We start from the raw sequence: 19815 nt of genomic DNA, 5'->3' as shown, positions 1-19815 counted from the left end.
TGTCAGGAGGACCATGGGTAGAAAGTTCCCTTCCTCTTCTCTCGGACTCCCTAAAAAGGCCAGTGGCCGCAAAGAAGAGGAGAATGAACGTGGCTGGTAAACAGGACCCCCCCCCCCCCATTTCATTTTGTCTGAGAGTACACCCAGTGTGGCCCCAGATCCCACTTCTGCTTCCTCAAGTCCTTAAGGGCCTTCCCAGGGCCCTTCCCCTGCCTAGGAGGACTTTCTTGTCTTGGTATTACGCAAGGCCTCCAGCTGCCTCCCTGACCAGCCTCCGGGCTGAGGCTTTGGGAAAAGAGGAAGCAGCCTCTGAGCCTGGAACTCCTCTCTTGGGGTGGCAGAGCCCTGGGAAGCCACCAGCACCACAAGCATCTGGCTCTCGTTCCTGTTCTTCTTCCTGTGGTTCACCAGCCTTGCAGCCCCTTCCCCCTGCGGAGCAGGTACCCCCATCTCCGGAGTGCGAGAGGAGGGCTGGGAGAGGGGTTGGGCTGAGATTTGCTGGGGGGCAATGGGGGTGGGTGCTGGGCCCCAGACCAACTCAAGCCCGAGACACTAATCAAGGCTGCAGCCATTACCAGAACCCCCAAATCTTCTCCAACCCATACCCCGGTCCCAGTCCTCACACCTGTCAGCCCTCCCTCACCCTCAGCGACACCCGCAACATTTCCATCATCTCCATGCAGCCTCAACCCTGACCTTCATCCTCTCCTGACCCATCACTCTCCCCTCCACGTCCACCCAGTTCCATCCCACACTGCAGCCGAAATTCATCTTCACACCCGCCCTGGGGCCACCCACCATTCATCTTGGCCTCACAGGAGCCCAGTCCCACTCACTGCCCTCATCACCACTTCTTCCTCCCAGCAGGACCCCCAGCACTGCCTAGCACAGCCTGGGGCGCAGGAGCTTGGGCCGGATTGAAAAAGGAGATGTGAAATCTCTACTGCCCATTTCAAAGCCAGGCGACTTCATTTATGGGCGATAGGGCTTTTCACGCAAAACGTTTGGCTTAGGTTTAGGGCTTTTCACGCAAAACGTTTGGCTTAGGTTTGGGGCTTTCCACTCTTAGGAAGATCATATACTCTGGAGTCTCCCTCCTGTACCCTGAGTTCTTATCTGTGGGGAAGGACACTCCAGATGTCTGGATCCCCTCAATTTCCCTCCTTCTGCAGCCTGATAGGGAAGTTGAGGGGGGAGCCCTGGTACTAGGAAACAGAAACTGAGCCCTACATAGCTGTCTGTAGTGAAACTCCGTCTGCCCTTCCTTCCCCAGGCCAGACTGGGCTCTGGGCTCAGAGGTCAGGGTTCAGCCAGCCCTCCCCACTTATCATGGGACACTTGGTCTCACATAGACTCTACCCGCCCGCCCACTCGTTCTCTCACAGGCAGCTGCAGACTCGGGCACCCACCTTCCAGGCCATCCCAGTCCCACCCTGATGCAACATACACCAATTTTGAGAGTGGGGATTAAAGCCCATGTTCGGAGCACCCAAGACTTGAAGCTACAAAGATGAATCTCAGAGCCCTGAGCTTTCTGAGGTCTGGTGATCATTGCCTAAGGAAGAGGTTGTTTCAGGCTTGCGGGGTCTGGTCCTCAGGACACCCACCCCCTTTCCTAGGACTGGCAATCACCCCTTTACCACCAGGGGGCGCAGGACGCCCACCAGTACACCCAGCTCAATCCAAGCCCTAGGAGCACCTACCCCCTAGCCCTGAGGTTTCCAAATAGGGACAGGGTCTTCCTTTCGGGGGTCTGTTTTGCCTCTTCTTTTCCCAGGAAAGTTCTCTAGGACGAGGGTGGTCTTAGACGAGGTCTTAGGACGAGGGATGAAACAGGATGAGTCAATGAATTGGACTCCGGTGGGACTTACCTCTTGGGTGTTGGAGCTGGGCTAAGTGTAGGTGACACCTACATGATGTGATTTGGGGTGGTTCTAGAAGGGGCCCTCTTGCATGTTTCAATAATCTCTGCTCTGTTCTGGGGTCAGTAGGTCTAAAATCCCACCATCCTGTAGTTTCACCATTGTCCCTTCCATGGCTCCAAATGGGAAGAGCAGGGGCCCTGGGGCCGACATGCCCCCCTCTTCCTCATGTCCCTTCTGTAGCAGAGCTGACCTTGTTACCCACCCACCCCAAACATGCCCTGAGCTGCCTTTCAGCCCAGCATCTGGGCCTTAGCTCCAGCCTGGGCCAGCATGAGCCTCTCTTGTGGCTTCTCCATCCTCCTGGGAGAGGAGCAGGCCTAGAGCCACCGAAAGAACTGGGGACGAGCCGCTGGGCCTCAGCCAATGACCAGCGCTGTCGGCTGGGTTCCCTGAGGAGCAGTGCTCTTCCCGGCCTTCCCATGCCTTCACCTTTGCCCCACTCCCTGCAAAGACAGCCCTCCCCCCTTCACACTTGGCCAAGTATCGTCACCCTGATGGACAATTCAGATCCCATTTAGGCCCTGGGTGTCTGCTCAGCCCCTCCCCAGGAGTGTACCGTGGTAGCCTCCAGAATCAGCTGGGCCCCATCCCGCGGCTGATGGGCTGGGGGCTGGGAGATGTTATGAGTTTCCTGTCCCCACTCCTAGCCTCCTCAGGCTCACCCCCCCACTCTGCCAAGTCAGCGTTTAGGACCAGGGAGGATTGCGAAGTTGGCAACATGGGTTTTTGTTTGTTTGTTGTTGTTTTAAAGATTTTTTTTTTTTTTTTTAATTTGAGAGAGAGAGCACATGAATGGTGGGGGGGGGCAGAGGGAGAGGGAGAAGCGGGCTTCCTGCTGAGCAGGGACTCTAAGGTGGGGCTCGATCCCAGGACCCTGATATCATGACCTGAGCTGAAGGCAGATGCTTCACCGACTGAGCCACCCAGGCGGCCTAGCAACATGGGTTTTTGTATGCATGTTGTAAAATACACTTAACATAAAACTTACTGTTTTAACCATTTTTTAAGCGTTCAGTTTAGCAGCATTAAATACATTCATGATATTGTGTAACCATCACCACCGTCAATTTTCAGGAATTTCTCATCATCCAAAAGAGGGACTCTGCTCTCATTAAATATGACCTCTCCACTCACTCCTCCATGCCCCTTCCTTGTCCCTGTAACCTCTAGTCTGCTTTCTGTGTCTTTGAACTTGCATACTCTAGGTACCTCATATAAGTAGAATCATGCAATATTTGCCCTTATGTATATGGCTGATTTGACTTAGAATAATGGTTTCAGGGTTCGCCCTTGTCACACGTGTCAGAATGGGAGAATTTCGATCCTTCTTATGGCTGAATAATATTCTTTTTATGGATGGACCACCTCTCTTTCATCCATTCATCTGTGATGGGCGCTTGGGTTGTTTCCACCTTTTGGCTATTGTGACTAACGCTGCTATGAACACAAGTGTTCAAGTATCTGTTTGAGTCCCTGTTTTCAAATCTTTCTGTTGAGGGTCACCTGGGTGGCTCAGTGGGTTAAAGCCTTTGGCTTCGGCTCAGGTCATGATCCCAGGGTCCTGGGATCAAGCCCCACATTGGGTGCTCTGCTCAGTGGGGAGCCTGCTTCCTTTTCTCTCTCTCTGCCTGCCTCTCTGCCTACTTGTGATCTGTCTGTCAAATAAATAAATTAATTAAAATCTTAAAAAAAAAAATCTTCTGGTTTTGATACCTGGAAGCGGAATTGCTGGATGCTATAGTAATCTATGTCTGACTTTTTTTTTTTTAAGATATTTATTTATTTATCAGAGAGAGAAAGAACACAAGCAGGCAGAGAGAGAAGCAGGCTCCCCCCTAAGCAAGGAGCCTGATGTGGGGCTCCATCCCAAGACCATGAGCTTAGCTAAAGGCAAATGCTTAACCGACTGAGCCACCTATGCACCCCTATGTCTGACTTTTGAGGAACTCCCAAACTATTTTCCACAGGGACTGTGCCATCTTACATTTCCACCAGAATGTAAAGTGGGGAAGCAGTGCATGGGGTTTCCCATTTCTCCACGTCCTCATCAACATTTATTATTTCCTGGTTTTGTTTATTAATAGCCATTTTGATGGGTATGAAGTGGTAGCTGATTGTGGGTTCAATTTGCATTTCCCAAATGATTCATGATGTTGAACAACTTTTTATGAACTTTTTGGCCACATATATCATCTTCGGAGAAGCGTGTATTGAAGTTCTTACCCCATTTTTTTATTTTGGGTGGTTTGGGGTTTTTCGTTTGCTTGTTACTGTTCTTGTTGGGTTGCAGGAGTTCCTTATATATTCTAGATATCAGCCCCTAATCAGCTAGATGATTTGCAGATACTTTCTCCCATTCTCTGGGTTGTCTTTTCACTCTCTTGATAGTGTCCTTCAATGTGTACAAAAGTTGTAAGTTTTGATCAAGTCCAATTTATCTATTTTTTTCTTTTGTTGTTTGTGCTTCTGGTGTCATACATGAGAAGTCATTGCCTGATCCCAGGTCGTGGAGATTTTCACCTATGTTTTCTTCTCACAGCTTTATAGTTCTGGTTATATGTGTTTCTGGCATCTCTTGCCCTCAGATTCTTCTCTGTGGCACCCCCTTAGAGCCTCATCTCCAGCAGGGCCCCCCGCTGGCAGAGAGCCCACCTTCTTGTACATGGTGAACAGTAGGGATATGTGTTGTGAGGGGCTTGTGTCCCCTGCCCAGACTTGCCCTGCTACCAACTCCAGACGCCCAAGGATCACACCCCTCTCTTGCTCACTACTGCAAGGCCTGACTGCTTCAGGGTGCATGTCCTCAGTCCCAGCTCCTGAGAAATGGGGGTCACAAGCTGCCAAGAACGAGGCAAGCATGGAGATGGCTGTGGGGTGGCTCCAGGGACCCCACAAGGGAAGTTCCGGCTAGAAGCCACCTCCTTCAAGCTGCACCTTGACGACTGAATAAGGTTTCAGCAGGCAAAGATCATTTGTGGTGGGGCAGAGCTGGTTAACTGGAGAGCCCATGTGTAGATGGGACTTGGCCACAGACCGTGTGTGTGACCAGCAGGGAATGGGGGCAGAACTGGGAGTGGGAACCCTGAGAACCTTTCAGGGATGTAAGAAGCTCTCAAAGGCAGCACTTTGGTCAGTGCTCAGTCGAGCCCCATTAAGGCCTACAGCTGGTAAGGCTGGTGGTAAGGACACAAGTTTCAAGCCATCATCCTTGCTGGGTGCCTTGGAGTGAGTCCCTGGGCCTCTCTGGGCTCCAGTTCCTGTTGGGCTGGGTGGTGGGGAAGAGGTGGGGAAGTGGGAAGAAAGAGAAACAGATGTTCATCTGCTCTGGAGGAGTGTCCTTGAGAGGTTGGGAAAGCAGAACTTGGGGTGGGGCTGAGGGACACACAGAGGGCTTTCTGGGGCACGACACCAAGTGAAGGTATTCCTGGGTGTGGTCCGCGCCAGGAACGTGGGATCCCGGCTCCCTGCTGCTGGCTGTGCGAGGGTCCTTGGCCACCCGGACCTCTCACTGGGGGTTTGAGGGCGGGCAGCAGAGCATGTGGGGACAGAGGGCTGGACTCTCAGCAGACTCTGAGGCTGAGGTGCCCTGAGGTGCCGTAGGAGGCCCTTGTGTACCCAACCAGCACACAAGGTATGTATCGCCTCTTAGGCACCAGAACCGGTGTGAAGCCTGCTATGGACTCCCTGTTCTGGCTTCTCCAGCTGTTCTCATCGATCTCAATAGGTAAGCTGTGCTGGTTTCGCCCGGCTTGCAGGGCCTGGCCCCGGGCAGACCGCACTGGGCCTGGTCACAGTTTTGTCTGCTGAGGTCAAAGGAGGGCTCAGGGAGGCAGTGGCTTGGAGCGCCCCCACGCTAAGGGGCTGCTCCAGGGGTGCCCGGCTGGGGGCTCATCTGGGGACAGGTCTGGGGGCTCTGCATGATACCAGGTCTTCATCATTCTCCTCTCTGTCTCGCCCCACCCTCAGGCCTGTCCTCATGGGGTGTCTCCAGTCCCCAGGCTGTGAAGGGCGTGAGGGGGTCCTGCCTCATCATCCCCTGCGTCTTCAGCTTCCCAGCTGATGTGGAAGTGACCCGTGGCATCACAGCCATCTGGTACTACGACTATGCGGGCCAGCGGCAGGTGGTAAGCCACTCGGAGAACCCCAAGCTGGTGGAGGCACGCTTTCGTAACCGTGCCCAGTTCTTGGGGCGCACAGAGCACAAGATGTGCAGCCTGCTGTTGAAGGACCTGCGGCCTGAGGATTCAGGCTCCTACAACTTCCGTTTTGAGATCAGTGAAGGCAACCGCTGGTCAGATGTCAAAGGCACTGTGGTCACTGTGACAGGTGAGGGGCAGGGTGAGCTGGCTATGGCCTGGAAGTGTGTCCCAAGCTGCTACTGGCCCCATTGACTCACAGCCCCAGCCCTCAGTGTAAGCCCATCCCCGGCCTCTCCCAGCCCTGCATCTCCTTTGCATTCACCCAAGTGGGGCTGGGGGTCGAAAGTAGTCTCTCCTTCCTCTTGAAGGACCCTGCCCAGGTCTCGCCCCTCTGCTGGGCTTTCTAGGGCAGGAGGCCTCCTGTGTGGTGAAGGGGAGTTCTGAGCCTCTGGTCTTTGTCTTCAGAGACGCCTGAGAAGCCCTCCATTTCCTCCCTGGCGGAGCTCCATGAGGGCATGGAGGCCTACTTCAACTGCTCTACTCCCTATGCGTGCCCAGAGGAGCACATCAGCCTGCAGTGGGAAGGCCAGGACCCCGAGCGCTCGGTCACCTCCAACCTCCAGGATCTCAGGCCCACAGGCATCAGCCACCTGGAGACCCTCCACATGGCCCTGTCGTGGCAGGACCACGGCCGGACCCTGCACTGCGAAGTCTCGGTGGCCAAGCAAAAGGCTCGGGGCGAGATTCACCTCCAAGTGCAATGTGAGTGTGCTGGGGGCCCCACCCTTGGGACTGAGCGCACTTCTGTGGCTCCCCAGAGGAAACTAGTCTCTTCTGCAGCCTGTAGAAAGAGAACCCTCGCCCCTGAGGCAGAGCCAGGTGCACTTGGACCTCCAGGCTCAGCCAGGGGGGAGAGACGCTGCAAAACCTTAAAAGTCACATTGAGTGACTCCCTAGTACCTCGTGTCCCTGAGGCCGGGTTGGGCAGAGGAGGGGAGACACGAAGAGCCAGAGAACTGGGGGCCGGGGAGGGAGGACTTGGGGATTCAACCCAGCTCTGGAGGCTGCTGTGTGTTGGGGGGAGGAAGGTTCACCCTTTTCTTGTCTAAGGCTACTCAACAAAGAGGAGGTTGGAGGAAACCTGAGTTTCTACTTGATTATGCAACTTCCCATCATGGTAAAACATGGCGGCCTATTCTAGAACAAGGGCTGTTCACAGGCATCATCAGGCTGGCTGGGTCCACCACTAGCTGAGGAAACTGGGCGAGTTACTTGACCTTTGGGGCCTCCATGTCTACCTCTGTGAAGGAGAGGAGTTGTTCTCAAGGAACTGTTATGGAACTTGAAGGAGTGCTTAGCACATACCAAGCACTCTAAGATATTAGCTTCTGCTATTTTCATATTTCCCTAGATAAAGCATTTGAAAATAATAGCTTTTATAAGCCTATTTCCATAGCCAGAGGATTTGGAACAAGATTTCTAGAAATGCAGATGTGCTGTATGGTTGGCTCCTTCCTTCCAAGCGGGTTAACCATCCTCTGCCTTTGGCCCCCTTCATGAAGTGTTTGATTCCTTGCCAGCAGCTACCAAAAGTCACCTAAGCAGGAACGATGGTGCTCAAGATCCCTAGATAGAAGAGAGGGTGATGGCCAGTGTCACGTGGCAGAAAGCCTTAGAAGGCAGTGCAGGCTGGACGCTAGGCCTGCCTGCATTATTAGGCCCTCGGTGGAGAAGGAAGGAACCAGAACCTCCTCACGAGGTGGGGGCAGTGCCTGGCGGGGCTTCCTGAAAGAAGAGAGAAGTGGCACCACTGTCTTCCCTGGGCCCTTCCTCTGACGCCCTGCCCACCACCACCCTATGCCTTGCAGATGCCCCCAGGGGCGTGGAGATCCTTCTCAGCCCCTCAGGGCGGAACATCCTGCCAGGTGATCTGGTCATACTCACCTGCCGGGTGAACAGCAGCTACCCCGACGTGAGTTCTATTCGCTGGATCAAGGACGGGGCACCGCTCCAGGTCGAGGGGCGTACACTGAGGTTGTCCCAGGCAACCTGGGACGATGCTGGTGTCTACACCTGCCAAGCTGGGAATGGCGTGGGCTCTTCGGTCTCGCCCCCCATCAGGGTCCACATCTTCAGTGAGTCCTGGAGGAGCCTGGGTCTTGACTGGAGGGTGGGGCGGGGTCCCCAACAGGCCACTGTTGCTCAAGGGAGCTAGGCCAAAGCGCCTTCTGGGACACAGGTGTGGAGCCCTAGCCCTGCCCCAGATAGATGACAAACATCCCCAGCGGGGTGGGCGGTTGCAAGAATCCCAGTAAACAGGACAAAGAGATGCGGTGCCCATCCAGAAGGGGCCTGGTACCGAGCATGCAGGATTCGGGCTGATTGGCTACAACCCCAGGATGCTGGAAGATGTCTGAGTGTCCCCCAGCATGCCCTCTGCTGCCCCCACAGTGGCTGAGGTCCAGGTGAGCCCGGCAGGCCGCATCCTAGAGAATCAGACGGTGACACTGACCTGCAACACGCCCCAAACAGCCCCCAGCGAGCTGCGTTACAGCTGGTATAAGAACCACGTCGTGCTGGAGGATGCCCACAGCCACACGCTGCTGCTGCCCTCGGCCTCCAGGGCCGACACTGGCTTCTACGTCTGCGAGGTGCAGAATGCCTATGGCAGAGAGCGCTCCGGCCCCGTCAGCGTGGTGGTCAGCCGTAAGTGGCCAGGGTGGAGCTGCGGACAGGGGCCCCACAGGAGGGTGAAGAGCCTGGGCCTGGGCGGCTCTGAGCTCACACCCCAGCTCTGCAACTCTGGGCAAGCTTTCACCTCCCTGGGCCTGGGTGTCCTCCTGTTTTAAACCAGTTTTCATTTTGAATGAGTTAAGCTTACAGAAAGTTGCAAGAAGAATACAAAGAATTACCATACACTTTTAACTTAGATTCTCCATTTATTAACAGTGTGGTACATTTGTTCTCTGTCTTTATTTATTAATTTTTTTTAAAGAGTGGGATTAGGGGGTGCCTGGGTGGCTCAGTGGGTTAAGCCTCTGCCTTCAGCTCAGGTCATGATCTTAGGGTCCTGGGATGGAGCCCCTCATCGGGCTCTCTGCTCAGCAGGGAGCTTGCTCCCCACCTCCCCACCCTCCAGCCTGCCTCTCTGCCTGCTGTGATCTTCCTCTCTGTCAAAAAAAAAAAAAAAAAAAGAGTGGGAAAGAGAGAGCACGGGTGCATGGTGCGGGGAGGCGCAGAGGGGATGGGGAGAGAGGATCTTAAGTAGGCTCCACGCCTAGTGTGTGAGTCTTCTTGGGCTTGGCCTCACCACCCTTAATCATGACTTGAGCTGAAATCAAGAGTTGGATGCTTAACTGACCGAGCTACCTAATAGATTTTATTTTTTAACAATAGTTTTAAATTTACAAAAATATTGAGCAGATAGTACAGAGGTCCGATGTATCTTTCCTGGCACAGTTTCCCCTATCACATTCTGGATTAGTGTTGTGTATTTGTTATAATTACTGAACCAACACTGATACATTATTAACTAAAGTCTGTAGTTTACAGTAAGGTTCACTCTTTGTGTTGTACATCACAGGTTTTGAATAATATCATGTACTCATCTTACAGTGTCATACAGAAGAGTTTCACTGCCATAAACATCCCCCGTTCTCCATTTATTTATCTGTTGAATGCCTGACAACCACAGGCATAAAAAATTTTGCCTTTTCTAGAATGTCAAATAGTTGGAATCATACAGAAGGTAGTCTCTCTCTCTCCCTCTCTTTTTAAAAGATTTTATTTATTCATTTGAGACAGAGAGAGAGAGAGAGCGCACATGTGCACAAGCAGGGGGAAGGGGAGAGGGAGAAGCAGACTCCCCACTGAGCAGAGAGCCCGATGTGGGACTTGATCCCAGGACCCTGGGATCATGACCTGAGTGAAGGCAGACACTTAATAGATGGAACCACCCAGGCGCCCCTTTTCTTGCCTTTCTTGCCATTGAGACTTGAAGAGTATAGGCTAGTTGTGTGAGTGTCCCTGTTTGTGTTTGTGTGGTTTGTGTAGACTGAGCCTGCATACCCGGGCAGCAACAGCATGGGTGTGACTCTGGGTCCGTCCTGCTGTGTCATGTCAGGGGGCATGTGATGACAGTCTGTCCCATTGCTGGTAGTTCCTCACCCTGGCTCCTTGGATGAGGTGCTACCCGCTGCCGCCTGGCAGTTTTCCCAACTTCATAGTGGGCCCCCGACCCCCCACTCACAGAGTTGCCACAGCTGTTGACTGAGAAAACAAAGTGACTGGCTCCACTCAGGCACAAGTGTATTCGACTGGTCCTCAGAAGCTCTGGGGTTGCTCCCTTCAAGGGGTATTGCAGGGTCATAGCCTATAAAGTGGGATCCGGGATTGCCCCCATCTGAGGGTGACCAGCACCCCCTCATCTCCACGCAGACTCGCCCCTTGCCCCGGACCTAACGGCCTTCCTGGAGACACGGGAGGGGCTGGTGGGTATCCTCCACTGCTCCGTGATCAGCGAGCCTCTGGCCACCCTGACGCTGTCGCACAATGGCCTCATCCTGGCCTCCACGCCAGGGGAGGGAAACCACAGCTCACGCTTCAGTGTCTTCTCCACCCCCAACTCCCTGAACCTGGAGATCCGAGACCTGGGGCTGGATGACACTGGGGAGTACACGTGCTCAGCTACCAACTCCCTGGGGAAGTCATCGTCCACCTTGAACTTCCAGGCCAAAGGTAAGACAGGCATGGGGAGGGGGGCTGGTGAAGGGACACCAAGGAGGAGGCCTGCTCTGGTCTTTGTCCCAGGAGTCCAGGGGACTTAGCTGAGGGGACGAACAAGCTGGTTGGTTTAAAAAAAAAAAAAATCACATCAAAGATCTGGGCTATAACCACCTGGGAGGTTCCTGAAGTCAAGGCAAAGGGGAAACGTGGCAGGTTGCATTATTCCTTTTGTACACATTTTGACTCTGAACTTGAAGGGCCTTCACATCCATTGGTTTTTTTATTTATCAAACGTCTGGGGCAGGCTCTGCTAGGAGTCCGAGGCAGGAGGAAAAATAGAAAAGCGCGGTCGTCTATACCTTCATGCATGCATTGCCATTCCCTCCTTCTGAGGCTGTGGAGGACAGAGCTAATCAATTGTGCCAGGTTTTTGATGGAAGCCTGGGCTCTGGCTCACAATCCTTCTCCATCAAGCTGCAGCCAATAGATTAGAATTGGCATTGAAGGACAAACTCTCCTGATATCAAGACGTTCATGGAGCTAATGCCACGGAGTCCAGACCTACCTACAGTCATGTGGGGAGAGGAGAACCCTGGAGGTCTTCCTGCAGCCGGTGGCATGGGTGCAGCTGGATGCAGGGGACCTGAGCCTTCCTTACTCCCTCCTCTGCCAGTGGCGCACCTCCTCATCAGCCCCGCAGCAGAGGTGGTAGAAGGCCAAGGAGTGACCCTGAACTGCAGGAGTGGTCTGAGCCCATCGCCTGACATCCGCTTCTCCTGGTACCGGAATGGAGCCCTGCTTCTTGAAGGTTCCAGCAGCAGCCTTCACCTCTCTGCGGCCTCCAGCACCGATGCCGGATCTTACTACTGTCAGGCCAATGATGGCCACAGGGACAGCGGACCCTCCTCACCTGCCATCCTCACTGTGCTCTGTAAGCAGTCTTCCCACCAGCCCCTGCCTACCTGGGGAGGGTCAGCCCACAGGAGCCTGCCATCCCCCTCACCTCCTTCAGGCCCGCCCGCCCCGGGGTCTAGATCAGGAAGGCAGCCACGGGCATGGGCACCACAGAGCTTCCCGCCCAGGGCTGAAATGTGGAGAACAAGCCTGGGGCTTGCTCTGCCTCCCCATATCCTGTCCCTCAATCCCAGCCTCTTTAGGGCCCTCTACTTTTAGCCTCAAAGGCACCATGGGTACCTTGTCCAAGTTTTGTCCTGAGCTGGTCCCTAGGACACCATAATTCCATATATGTGCACACACCCTTCGGCTGTGCTCTCACAAGCTCCCATAGCCTTGACAGCAGAACCTCTCAGCACAGGGACTGTGGCCTATCAAGGGTGGATGCTTCAATATTAACCTGGGGGGGCCAATCAGAAGCACACAATGTTATGCTAGCCCATACGACACCCTTGTCCAAGCTAGAAAATGATATTCCTTCCTCTGGGAAGACTCAGTACAGCACTAGAGCACAGCTGAGCATGAGGGCCATGGGCCGAATTCCTCCTCCTTTTGTTTGGTTGTCCTTGTGCAGTGAACAACCTACACAACTGTTCATGGCAATTCTGAGCACATGCCTTTATTTGGTGTGTTGCGGGAGTGGACGTGGAGAACCCTGTGGAGGCCACGAGATGAATGCCTATGCTCTTCCTCCCTACAGATGCTCCACGCCAGCCCACGTTCACTGCCCAGCTGGACCCCGATGCTGCAGGGGTTGCGGTGAGACGTCAAGGGCTCCTCTTGTGCCGTGTGGACAGCAACCCCCCAGCCCAGCTGCGGTTGCTCCACAGGGACCATGTCGTGGCCTCTTCCCTGCCATTGGGCTGTGGGGGCTGTTCCCAGCGCCTAAAGGTCACCAGAGCCCCCAACCTGCTGCGTGTGGAGATCGGTGACCTGGTGCTGGAGGATGAGGGTGTGTACCTGTGTGAAGCCAGCAATGCCCTGGGCAACGCCTCTGCTTCCACAAACTTCAATGCCCAGGGTGAGTCAGTGCAGGGAATGGGTGGTTCAGGGTCAGGGGCTGGTACGCTGGACACTCCAATCTCTCTGCCGTCCAGGGCAGGTCTATTGGGTGAAACCACATCTGTTTGGCCATGGGAACTCGTTTTTCTCCCCAACCCCATGGGCACACCGGGGAGGGGTCTCCTTCCTGCCTTCTCCATGCTGGGAGGCTGGGCCCCCACCCCAGGGGGGAGGCAGTCAAGGGGAGGCCTGTCTCAGGTGGCCTGTGCTGCTCGCCCTCCAGCCACCAGCCTGGTCATCACCCCATCCCACATGCTGCTGGAGGGCACCGGAGCCAACCTGACCTGCAGTGTGAGCCGGGAAGCCGGCGGCCCTGCCAACTTCTCCTGGTTCCGGAACGGGGCGCTGTGGGCCCAGGGCCCCCTGGAAACCATGACGTTGCTGCCTGTGGCCAGAACGGACGCTGGCCTCTATGCCTGCCGCATCCTCGCCGAGCCTGGGGCCCAGCTCTCCGCCCCGGTGCTCCTGAGTGTGCTCTGTGGGTGACGGGCAAGGGCAGGGTTGGGTGCTCGGAGGGTGGGGGGGTGCGCAGTGCGGGGGAACGGTCGTGAGGGGCAGAGCATGGCTTGGGCGTGAGCAAGGGCAGGCCTGGACTGCATGTGCAGAGGGGCGGTGTGCTGTGGTGAGCAGGACGGGGCGTGGCCTGAGCTCCTTCCTGTCTGCAGATCCCCCAGACCCTCCAAAGCTGTCAGCATTCCTGGACGTGGGCCAGGGCCACGTGGCTGTGTTCGTCTGCACTGTGGACAGTCACCCTGTGGCCCAGCTGGCCCTCTTCCACGAGGAGCACCTCCTGGCCACCAGCCTGGGGCCCTTGCTCCCGCTCTATGGCCGCCTCCAGGTCAAAGCCACAGCCAACTCCCTGCACTTGGAGGTCCGAGACTTGAGCCTTGGGGACTCTGGAAGCTATCGGTGCGAGGCCACCAATGTCCTCGGATCCACCAATACCTCCCTCTTCTTTCAGGTCCGAGGTGAGTGTCCGGTCCCTAGGGCCCACGTGCCCTGGGGGCTGCTCTGGCCAGGCTTTGGGCTGTGTCATGTGGATTCGGGGTAGAAATGTGAGCCTTTTTCAGTGACGGTCAGGGGAGTTTCTAGCCAACCAGCAGGCCTCCTTTGGTCTCCAGCTGGATACCTTTCCCTGTAATCACTTGGGTCATCCATGCTGGGTCCAGCTCACTCTTGGGACAACGGACCTTGGCATGATCTAAACCCCTCTGATTTCAGTGTTCTATGGGGTCAAGCCAGCATCTGTCCTGAGCTAACTTGTGCAGGCATTGCACCTGCCACGGGGTTGGAAGTCCCGTTAGCTGGACCTTCTGGTAGGTGAGATATGACCGACAGAGTGAAACTGTAGCTCCAGGTAGTGAGTGGTAAAAGCCAGGACAGACCAGGGCAGGGGAGTTGGGAGCAGGACAGGGGGAGGCATGGAGCTGAAGTGGGGCCTTTTGGTGGTGATCTCATAGGGGGCCTGTGGCTCCAGGACATAGGATTGGGGTCCTCGTGTGGACATACACATAGTCCCAGGCTGGGGGAGAGGGCATGGGGGAGGGCCCTCATCTGCCCTTGGTTTCCCCCTGCAGGAGCCTGGGTCCAGGTGTCTCCATCACCTGAGCTCCAGGAGGGCCAGGCCGTGGTCTTGAGCTGCCAGGTGCCCGCAGGGGTCCAGGAGGGGACCTCATACCTCTGGTACCAGGATGGCCAGCCCCTCCCAGAGTCAAACTCAGCTACGCTCCGCTTCACGGCCATTACTCTGAGCCAAGCTGGGGCCTACCATTGCCAAGCCCAGGCCCCAGGTTCGGCCACCACGAGCCTGGCGGCACCCATCAGCCTCCACGTGTCCTGTAAGCTTTCATCCTGTCCATGTTTCTTGGGGGGTGAGGGACACAAGGGACAGATAGAGGAGGGGCTGGGCAAGCCCTGCCTCCATGCGAGAGTGCTAGAGAAGGGACGGGGGTTCCTGACCACTCCCTACCTCCTGTAGACGCCCCTCGCCAGGCCACACTCACCACCTTGATGGACATGGGCCCTGGACGACTGGGCCTCCTCCTGTGCCGTGTGAACAGTGACCCTCCAGCCCACCTACGACTGCTCCACGGGGACCACCTCGTGGCCTCCACCCTACAGGGTGTGGGGGAGCTGGCCAGCCGCTCTCCCCGGCTGCAGGTGGCTGTCGCTCCCAACACACTACGCCTGGAGATCCACAGAGCGGTGCTGGAGGATGAAGGCGCCTACACCTGCCAGGCCAACAACACACTGGGCCAGGCCTCAGCCTCTGCCCTCTTCGATGCCCAGGGTCAGTGTGAGGGCGTGAGTGTGTGCATGGGGGGCTCCTTTAAGAGAAGAGAGGAGGCTGGAGAAGGTTCTGGAAGCCTGAGGGACAGCCAGGTGGGCTGAACATAGGACAGCCTCCTTTCAGGACAAATGACTCCAGACTTGGCTTTCACAGAAGAGCCTTTTTTAGAAACAGATGTTTGCCTGGATGTCCAGTGGATAAATCAGAAAAGGAAGGGCGGGGTGTTCAAGGAGAAAATACTGCAGCCCAGGCAGGCTTGTGTTCTTCTTCCATGTGCCCATCAGAGTCAGGGAGGGCTTAGGGTACCCCGGAGCCCTGCAGAACCCTGGTTGGGACCACCTGAGAGATGGTGAGCTGTTTCCCATGTTCAATCTTGAGCCCCCTGTACATGTTTCTCTTCCTCAGGGAGACAAGAGACTTGCTTTACACAGCTTCACAGTCTAACCCGTGTCCCCGGCCCTCTTCCCTCCCCAGCTGTGAGTGTGCAGGTGCAGCCTAGGGCCGTTGTGCAAGAGGGGCAGCTGGTGAACCTGACCTGCCTTGTGTGGACCTCGAACCTGACCCAGCTCACCTACACGTGGTACCAGGATGGGCAGCAGCGCCCAGGTGCCCACTCCATCCTTCTGCCCAATGTCACAGTCACGGACGCTGCCTCCTACCGCTGTGGTGTGGTGACTCCTGGCCAGGCACCCCACCTCTCCAGACCTGTCACTCTGGATGTCCTCTGTGAGTTTGGTTGGATGCAGGATGGGACAAAAAAGAATGACGGCAGCCCACAGGGATCAAGGGCGTGGCCAGAGCCCCACAGATGTCTGACTCAGGAACCCAGACCCCATCAATCTGAAGAAGCCCAGGACAAGGAGCGTTGAGTCAGGGTCAGAGTGGATAGCTTCTTTCTGGGCAGAGGAGCCTCAGTTGGGCAACTAGGGGCCCTTGCGATAGGGAGCCAGGGCTCTCCGGCTTTGAATGCTGCCTTTCAACTGGCCTCCTGGGTGTGGTCTCTGAACTGTTTCCTTCGGTGTCCCTATAGACGCTCCCCGCAGCCTGCGCCTGACCTACCTCCTGGAAAGCCGGGGCGGACGGCTGGCTCAGGTACTGTGTACTGTGGATAGCCGCCCACCCGCCCAGCTAGCCCTCAGCCACGCTGGCCACCTCCTGATGTCTTCGAGCACAGCCTCTGTCCCCAACACTCTGCGCCTGGAGTTGTGGGAGCCCGGACCCAGCGATGAGGGGCTCTACAGCTGCTCCGCCCACAATCCTCTGGGCCAGGCCAATGTCTCCCTGGAGTTGCGGCTAGAGGGTGAGGCAGGGCTGGAGGCCGAGCCCAGCTGGGGGAGAGGGACCAGCTGTGGTCTCTGGCTGGGCCTTGCTGACCCTGGTCTCCCTGGTCCAGGTGTGCAGGTGACCCTGGCTCCATCCGCCGCTGTGCCTGAGGGGACCCCCGTCACAGTATCCTGTGAAGACCCCGCCGCCCGCCCACCCATTCTCTATGCCTGGTACCACAACAGCCGTTGGCTGCAGGAGGGACCAGCTGCCGCCCTCTCGATCCCAGCGGCCACACGGGCTCATGCGGGGGCCTACTCCTGCCAGGTCCAGGACGCCCAGGGCACTCGCAGCTCCCGGCCCACCGCCCTGCAAGTCCACTGTGAGCTAGGGCCCTTGGCTGGGGGTGCTGAGGCTGAGAGCAGGCAGAGGGCACTTCTGGGCCTTCGTGGGGGTGGAGGCAGGACCGTAGCAGATCTTGGAAGGGGCACTTGGGCAAAGAAGAACATTGGTGATGAGAAAAGAGTCCTGCGAACCCCACTTGGGGGACTCTGTCCATGAGGTGTCACTTTGAGGAAGTGACCTTTCATCCAGAGGCTTCAGCCTCACCAATGCCAGGCGGGTGGGCCATGGACGGTCCAGGGTATCCAAACAAGGCCTCCAACTATGTGCTGTCGTGCTCCCAGATGCCCCTCGGGATGTCATCCTGTCGTCCTTTCGGGACTCCAGAGTCGGCTCCATGGCCGTGTTGCAGTGTACCGTGGACAGCGAGCCCCCTGCTGAGCTGGCCCTGTCCCATGACGGCAAGGTGCTGGCCACCAGTCCGGGGGTCCACGGCTTGGCATCCGGGACAGGCGCCGTGCAGGCTGCCCGAAATGCCCTGCGACTGCAGGTGCGAGACATACCGTCCGGTGACAAGGACACTTACATGTGCACAGCCCACAACTTCCTGGGCTCGGTCAGCACCACAGGGCAGCTGCAGGGGGAAGGTGAGTGGGCCGAGGGGGAGGAGAAGGACTCAGGCACAGCGGGGCCTTGTGTATACGAGGGGCGGGCTGACCAGAATGGATAGCTAGAGCCCTGCCCCATCTGATGGAGGAGGAACTCTCTCCCTGGAGGCCGTTGCCCAGCCTGAGGGGAAGAAGCAGCCTTGCCCTTGCAGAACTCTGCAAGTTCTCTGCAAGAACTCTGCAGCCATGTGGAGGGCCCCTCCGAGGCAGGAGAGACAGAGCCCCGCCCTCACAGAACCCAATCTGGGGTGGAAGCACAGACCTGCTCTGGGGAAGCCTGGGGTGGGAAGAGAGACCCAACCGTACCTTTAGGGGGCTCAGTGTGAGGGATGAAATAGAGCCCCACGTTTGAGGAGTCCCATCTCCGAGCAAGACACAGCCTCATCCATTAGAAAGCCTGGTTTGTAGAGACAAACCACCCTGTCCCAGAGGTACTCAGTGCAAGGGATCTCAGTCTTTTTTTTTTTTTTTTTTTTTTTTAAGATTTTTATTCATTTATTTGAAAGAGAGAGAGAGAGACGGTGAGAGAGGGAACACAAACAAGGGGGAGTGGGAGAGAGAGAAGCAGGCTTCCCGCTGAGCAGGGAGCCCGATGCAGGGCTCGATCCCAGGATCCCAGGATCATGAGCTGAGCCAAAGGCAGGTGCTTAACCGACTGAGCCACCCAGGTGCCCCAAGAGATCTCAGTCTTTTGAGAGAGCCACAATCTTACCTCTGTGGGCCCCAAATCAGAACAGAGGTTCCCATAATACACTGAGGCCTCTGCGATGCCCAGATCCCATCCACAGGCTCCCTGACATCCTCCTGGTCCTTGGCCTGCAGGGGTGCGTGTGGTGGCCGAGCCGGGGCTGGACGTGGCTGAGGGGGCACCGCTGAACCTGAGCTGTCGCCTCTCTGGTGGTCCCGGACCCATGGGCAACTCCACCTTCGCTTGGTTCTGGAATGGCCAGCGACTACATGTGGAGCCTGTGCCCACCCTTGCCTTCACCCACGTGGCCCGCACCCAAGCTGGGGCGTACCACTGCTGGGCTGAGCTCCCCAGTGGGGCCACCACCTCTGCTCCAGTCATGCTCCGGGTGCTGTGTGAGTACAACCCCCCAACCCCCTGTCCACATCTCACCTGCCTGCCTCGGGTCCTCCTCCTCTTCTGTCTGCAAAGAGCAAAGACTTTGTAGGGATGGAGTCCTGGGTTGGAGGACTCCCGCTGCCTGCTTGTGTGATCTTGTACACCACTGCCTGGCTTTTCTCATGTGCAAAATATCAGCCCCCTCACCCAGTGAGGAGCCCAGGGGATACTGCATGCAGAGTGCCTGGGTCCCCGTTCCATCCCTCATCCAGGCCCCCATGCAGGATCAGCCAGTTGTGGCTGCAATCACAAGCCCCGCGAAATATAGAGCTTCAGGTGACAGCCGTTGTGTTTGCTCCTGATGCTGTCGGTTAGAAATTCAGGTGGAGCGGAGCTGGGCAGGGCTTCGGCTGGTCTCTGTCATTGTCTCGTAGCTAGCTGGTTGAGGATTACTGCATCCTCACGGCCGGCAGCTGGGGCTCGCCTGACCTTCCTCCGGGGTTGTGTTTGCAGGAGGCCAGAAGCTATGAGGCCCCTTGAGGTCTAGTCCTGAAGCCACATAATATCACTTCTGCTTCCTAGTGGTCAGAGCAAGGCACAGACCAAGGAGAGGGGCAAGGGGTTCTACCCCGTCATGTGGCGAGCTGCAGTCATCTTGCCTGGGTTGGCGCTGGTGTTCTGCAACTATTATGCCCCTCTGTGTTCCCACAGACCCTCCTAAGATGCCCTCCATGACGGTCTTCGTGGAGCCTGAGGGTGGCCTCCGGGGCATCCTGGACTGCCGAGTGGACAGCGAGCCCCTAGCCAGTCTGAGTCTCCACCTCGGCAGGAGGCTGGTGGCCTCCAGCCAGCCTGGCAGGGCTCCCGCCGAGCCCCACATCCACGTCACAGCCACCGCCAATGCCCTGAGGGTGGACATGGAGGAGCTGAGGCCCAGCGACCAGGGGGAATACGTGTGCTCTGCCTCCAATGCCTTGGGCTCTGCGTCCGCTTCTACCTACTTCGGAACCAGAGGTGGGGGGTGGGGGGAGGGTCTGTCTCCCAGGCCCCTCTGTAGGAAGGCCCAGCTCTCGGGTCCATAGGCTTCCTTCTGAGGTCTTCGCTGAATCCTTTCTGCTGTGATCAGTTTGTCTAACTAGTCTAACTTAATGCTCGGTTGCAAGGGAAAGCTTCTGAGATAAAGTGAGAGCTAGAATGGTTTTCATCTCGGGGGAGTCCCCTTGGGAGGGAGTCCTGGAGGCCTGGAGCCGCCGTCTGAGCCTCACCCCTGCATTCCAGCCTTGCACCATCTGAGTCTGTTCCAGAAGCTACTCTGGGTCCTGGGGCTGCTGCTGGGCCTCCTCTTCCTGTTGTTGGGCCTGGGGGCCTTCTACGTCTGGAG

General features: G+C 56.6%; 1 protein-coding gene and 1 long non-coding RNA gene across 7 annotated transcripts in view; one reads left to right on the top strand and one right to left on the bottom strand.

Annotated features, from left to right (window-relative positions):
• Nucleotides 1–282: 282 nt before the first annotated feature.
• Nucleotides 283–19815, top strand: part of SIGLEC1 (sialic acid binding Ig like lectin 1) — a 22180-nt gene continuing 2647 nt past the window's right edge. The window contains exons 1-20 of one of the 2 annotated variants that reach the window (XM_059133817.1): nucleotides 283–440; nucleotides 5575–5649; nucleotides 5892–6251; nucleotides 6530–6826; nucleotides 7933–8199; nucleotides 8516–8770; nucleotides 10502–10801; nucleotides 11463–11720; nucleotides 12444–12764; nucleotides 13029–13283; nucleotides 13471–13773; nucleotides 14383–14643; nucleotides 14784–15095; nucleotides 15570–15821; nucleotides 16126–16395; nucleotides 16489–16740; nucleotides 17045–17347; nucleotides 18191–18451; nucleotides 19146–19448; nucleotides 19713–19815. In XM_059133817.1, coding sequence (XP_058989800.1) covers nucleotides 5601–5649; nucleotides 5892–6251; nucleotides 6530–6826; nucleotides 7933–8199; nucleotides 8516–8770; nucleotides 10502–10801; nucleotides 11463–11720; nucleotides 12444–12764; nucleotides 13029–13283; nucleotides 13471–13773; nucleotides 14383–14643; nucleotides 14784–15095; nucleotides 15570–15821; nucleotides 16126–16395; nucleotides 16489–16740; nucleotides 17045–17347; nucleotides 18191–18451; nucleotides 19146–19448; nucleotides 19713–19815 — 4982 coding nt within the window. In that variant the 5' untranslated portion in view covers nucleotides 283–440; nucleotides 5575–5600. Of the gene's footprint in view, nucleotides 441–5319; nucleotides 5650–5891; nucleotides 6252–6529; nucleotides 6827–7932; nucleotides 8200–8515; nucleotides 8771–10501; nucleotides 10802–11462; nucleotides 11721–12443; nucleotides 12765–13028; nucleotides 13284–13470; nucleotides 13774–14382; nucleotides 14644–14783; nucleotides 15096–15569; nucleotides 15822–16125; nucleotides 16396–16488; nucleotides 16741–17044; nucleotides 17348–18190; nucleotides 18452–19145; nucleotides 19449–19712 lie in introns of those variants that run through there. The other variant, XM_059133816.1, reaches the window with a different exon arrangement.
• LOC131807990 (uncharacterized) overlaps nucleotides 18169–19815 on the bottom strand; it is a 10345-nt gene continuing 8698 nt past the window's right edge. For all 5 annotated transcript variants that reach the window (XR_009344635.1, XR_009344637.1, XR_009344634.1 and 2 more), the window contains 2 exons: nucleotides 18489–18519; nucleotides 18169–18305 (listed from right to left, as the gene is read on the bottom strand). This is a non-coding gene — a long non-coding RNA (uncharacterized LOC131807990). The remainder of the gene's footprint in view (nucleotides 18306–18488; nucleotides 18520–19815) is intronic.

The sequence above is a fragment of the Mustela lutreola genome, chromosome 9, assembly GCF_030435805.1.
Source record: "Mustela lutreola isolate mMusLut2 chromosome 9, mMusLut2.pri, whole genome shotgun sequence".
NCBI classification, from domain to species: Eukaryota; Metazoa; Chordata; class Mammalia; order Carnivora; family Mustelidae; genus Mustela; species Mustela lutreola.
Note: the sequence above shows the minus strand (reverse complement) of the source record. Positions and strands in the feature narration are given on the sequence as shown.